This window comes from Pelophylax lessonae (genome assembly GCF_965119305.1).
Source record: "Pelophylax lessonae genome assembly, chromosome: 5".
In the NCBI taxonomy this organism is placed as follows: domain Eukaryota; kingdom Metazoa; phylum Chordata; class Amphibia; order Anura; family Ranidae; genus Pelophylax; species Pelophylax lessonae.
In genome coordinates, this window is record NC_138772.1 from 77,484,200 (window position 1) to 77,489,199 (window position 5,000).

General features: G+C 42.6%; 1 protein-coding gene across 1 annotated transcript in view; it reads left to right on the forward strand.

Annotated features, from left to right (window-relative positions):
* The window catches only part of GPR158 (G protein-coupled receptor 158), a 379,140-nt gene that overhangs the window by 473 nt on the left and 373,667 nt on the right, over positions 1 to 5,000 (forward strand). Inside the window, exon 1 of the mRNA XM_082258122.1 lies at positions 1 to 662. This exon is cut by the window's left edge and continues 473 nt beyond it. Within this exon, the coding sequence (XP_082114248.1) occupies positions 1 to 662 (662 nt within the window). The remainder of the gene's footprint in view (positions 663 to 5,000) is intronic.

Here is a 5,000-nt window from a genome sequence, read left to right on the forward strand (position 1 = left end):
GATCTACCAAAGCATGTGGCCTCCTTCCTCTACACCGGGGACTCCAATGAACTCCGCCGGGCCAACTGCTCCAAGAGGTACGAGCTGAGCAGCCTGTCCGTGCTGTCCCCCAGAAACACCCACCAGTCCCTCAACAGCTCGGTGGAACTGCTCATCCATTCAGCCAACTTTTTGAACATGATGTTGCAGAGCAATAAGTCAAAGGAGCACCCAGCTCATAGGGACCTGGAATGGTACAAAGCCCTGATCAGGAGTATTTTGGAAGGAGAGCCCAGCATCCTAAAGTGTGCCATCACTGTCAATGTGGAGCCACATTCCCATGTCCCACAGGTGCTTCTTCAAGGGACCAGAGTGGAGGACAAGATCCTCCTGGAAGACTTGTCCTCCTCCTCTCACCACTTGGCCAACACCAGCCAGGAAACTGACTGGTTCCATCCCTTCAGACACAAACTCAGGCCTCACCATCACAAGAGGTCCATCAATGGTGCTAAAACTTTGGAGGAAAGCTGGAAGAAGGGGACCAGCTTCATCACCAACAAAAGTCATGTCAGGTGGTCCTCTCCTTTTCTAGAATGTGACCAAGGGAAGTACAAACCCAACTGGATCCTAACGCTCTCTGCTGCGTTTTATGGGCTTAAACCAAACCTTGTGCGGGAATTCAGGTAGGAGGATGTTTTTACTTTACAGGCTTACCTAACTCTCAGGTAGACAGAGGCAGACAGTGAATAATTAATGATGTAAATGTTGATGATGTTCTGATACTCACCCCAGTATCTTCCCCAGCTCAGGTAACAGCCAGGGACATACCCCAACTTTTATAGTCACATGGGTAACCCAGTCACCATGAAATGTGTTAGACCCCGTTCACACTGGGTCGATGCTACTTGCCGGGGCAACCTCACAGGTCACGGTGCGCAGCTCGCACCGCGACCTTGGAGCGGCCGGCACGGACTTCATATCATTGAAGTCAATGCAGGTCGCTCCAGGTCGCCCCAAAGAAGCTCCGGACCCATTTTCTAAGTCGGAGCGACTTGTGACGCTCCTATTAGAACGGGTCCACAGCTACTCTATGGCAGGTGACCTACGGCGACCTGTCAGGTGACCAGGTCGCCTGACAGGTCGCCCCAGTGTGAACGGAGTCTTAAGGCTGATGTGTGGTAAGCTATGGAGACAGAGGCAAATACTGTATAGTAGGGTGAATAGTAGTTTGTAAAGAGTATGTAGAGAACTAGAGGGAATTGTGTTACCATAATCCCTAGACATTGGTTTCAAAGAAGAACCCCCAAGGCAGAGTATGGGACTTTATGGGTAACAATAAACTAAATAATGGGTAATATATTATTTCTAAAAGATTTTATTGAGAATTATAGCATATATAACTGATTCTTGGTAATTATACATAATAAAAGATATCATAACTTGATCTGGCCATGTTACAGAAATGGCTCATTCATTACATTGAAACGATACATGATACAAACACAGTGTTCCTAAAGGAGTGGTACATAATCCAACACATTTCGATACATGTGTGATAAATGACATAAATCTTCGTCAGGGATTCTGATTCCACTCCTGAAAGAGTACAACATAGTATAAGCTTGATAAACTTTATATTTCTATACAGAAGAAAACATTTTTATGCGTCTGTGATTCTTTCCTGGAGGTAATTAGAGAAAAAGAGAAAAAAAGAAGAACACCCCAAACCAAATACCCACCCCCACCCCCCCCCAATCCCCCCACATACCTGACTTCCTACACTTTGCTGTATCCTTTGTAGATATCCTACATATTCATTCAAATGGAAGCTAGAGACAAGTATACAGAATTCCTGCTTCTTAATCCTATAACGTGAATAGTAGTTATCAACATTCAGTTGAAATTGTTCTGTAATGTTGATGACATCTTGACACGCATCCAAGTATCTTCCCCAGCTCAGGTAATGGGCAGGAACATACCCCAACTTTTATAGTCATGTTGGTAACTCAGTTACTATAATCCAATCACCATAGAGTGTATTAAGGCTGTTGTGTGGCAAGCAACGGAGACAGAGGCAAAAACTGTAAAATAGGGATAGTAGTAGTTATCAACATTCAATTGGACTTGTTCTGTAATGTTGATGCAATTATGACACACATCCAAGTATCTTCCCTAAGCTCAGGTGAGGGCCAGGAACATACCCTAGTGTTTATAGCCACACACCATGGACTGCATTAAGGCTGATGTGTGGCAAGCAATGGAGGCAGATACTGTATAATGGGGATAGTAGTACTTAGCAACATTCAATTGGACTTGTTCTGAAATGTTTAGGATGTGCAGTTCTCCCAAGTGAGGGTTAGGAAAATACCTGTAATTTTTAGCCACAGGGCTAACTCAGTCACCATAATCCCATCAACATGGAAAGTGTTAAGGCCAGCAATGGAGTCCAACGCTGTATAATAGTGTTAGTAGTAGTTAGTAACATTCATTTGGACTTGTTCTGTAACGTTGAAGACAATTTGACACTCACCTGAATATCTTCCTCAGCTCAAGTGAGGGTTGGGAACATGCCTTAGCATTTAGAGCCAGACCATAATCCTATCACCATGGAATGTGCTAAGGCATATTGTGGCAAACCATGTTGGGTATGTTCCTTGCACTGATTCCAGCCAAACAAGCTACTTGGATAAATAGATGAGGGCTAGGAACATGCCCTAGCAATTTTAGCCACATGATATTATTATTATTTATTACTATACAGGATTTATATAGCGCCAACAGTTTGCGCAGCGCTTTACAATGTGATATGCCCATCATCATGGAATGTGCTAAGATATATTGTGGCAAACAATGTTAGGTATGTTTCTGGCACTCTTTCCAGCAAGACAAGCTACTTGGATGAATAGGTGAGAGTTGGGAACATGCCCCAGCATTATAGCCACATCATAATCCCATCACCATGGAATGGGTAAGGCATATTGTGGTAAACAATGTAGGGTATGTTTTTGACACCCTTTCCAGCCAAAAATGCTACTTGGATGAATGGGTGAGGGTTGGGAACATGCCCTAGCATTCATAGCCTTGCCCTAATCCCATTACCATGGAAAGTGTTAATGCATTTTTGTGCAAGCAATGTTGGGTATGTTTCTGGCACTCTTTCCAGCCCATCAAGCTACTTGAATGAATAGGCGAGGGTTAGGAACATGCCCTAGCATTATAGCCACATCATAATCCCATCACCATGGAATGGGTAAGGCATATTGTGGCAAACAATGTAGGGTATGTTTATGACACCCTTTCCAGCCAAAAATGCTACTTGGATGAATGGGTGAGGGTTAGGAACATGCCCTAGCATTATAGCCACATCATTATCCCATCACCATGGAATGGGTAAGGCATATTGTGGCAAGCAATGTAGGGGTATGTTTATGACACCCTTTCCAGCCAAAAATGCTACTTGGATGAATGGGTGAGGGTTGGGAACATGCTCTAGCATTCATAGCCTTGCCCTAATCCCATTACCATGGGAAGTGTTAATGCATTTTGTGGCAAGCAATGTTGGGTATGTTTCTGGCACTCTTTCCAGCCCAACAAGCTACTTGAATGAATGGGTAAACATCTTAAGCACTACAGAACAAGTCCAGTTGAATGTGACTAACTACTACTGGCTATACCATGATTTGGATGAATGAGAACCTTCAGAGACACTGTGTAATAGGCAATTTTCTCATTAGAGCTAGCCTGTGCCAGAACGCCACCTCGCTGATGATCGGCTAATAATACGAATGCTAATACAAGGTTTCACTAGGAGCTGTTTACAAATCTGTGATACTTGGTGGAATTCTGTGAATTGGGTATTTGCATAATAACAACTGCAGACTAATTAAGTTTCTTAATTACACAGGATGTTGTGGAAAGCTAAAATTGAATCTATTGTTCAGAAAGATAACCCTGGGTACAACTGCCGGCTTAATAAATGTAATAACTGTAGCTGCTATGTTATTACTTACACTACAATGTGTAATTAGTGGCTGCCGTTACATTCATAATTTTACCAACTGGAAAGAACATCTCATTGTTCTTGAAAACAGACACATCCTGGAATGATGGGCATACTCATAGACGCATACACACATACTCTGTCTTGCTATCAATCACTTATTTGAAAGCATTTATTCACATGCAACCCATACATATCTATTTTCTCTCTTTCTCCATCTCTCATAGAGGTGAAACATGCACAACCTTCCTCCTTAACTCGTGGGCAGACACACATTTTCAGACACATATTCTATGTAGAAACACACTAACAAACCTATATAAAATAGGTGCACACACAGCATGCACTGACATTCGTAGATAGACACACACACACATATTGCACGCACACCTAGATACACACATACGCACATACACACACGCCAGCAACAGTTTTCTAAATATAGCCCACTAAAACGGCTCACCCTTTGTGCGCCGGACTAGTGATAAGTCTAAGGAGGATGAAGAAGCAGCATCTGCATTAACCTCATTATGTCTCTCCATTACTTATTAATCATGTGTTGAAGTACATACAGTACTATAATATATTAATGTCCTCTTCTCCTCTAAATACAAGCATGGACATAAGCCAGACTCAATCTGGGTGATCATGGCAATTGGCAGCGAGACGCCGCGCCAGGCAGTGCGAACAGCTATGCCAGTTAAAGGATTTTACTCCTGAATGACTGAGTTTAGAAGGAATTGGGGTAATTTGTTTTTAAGACCAGGGGATTTCAGTGAATGACTTGACCCTGGGCAAACTCAATGCAGTTATTAGGTACAATAAGCCAATAAAGTCAGGATTATCATCCTCAGCAGCGCACTGAATAGCTGGAGACTGATTTCTTATGGAGTATTAGGGTGGCTGTAGTGTAATAGCACAAGGCTAGTTCTTTAGTTATCCATTTTTTTTTTTGCTGTAAATGACATATAATGCTAAAGTTTGGGTTGTTTGTCAACAACCTGAAATGTAATTTACTAAT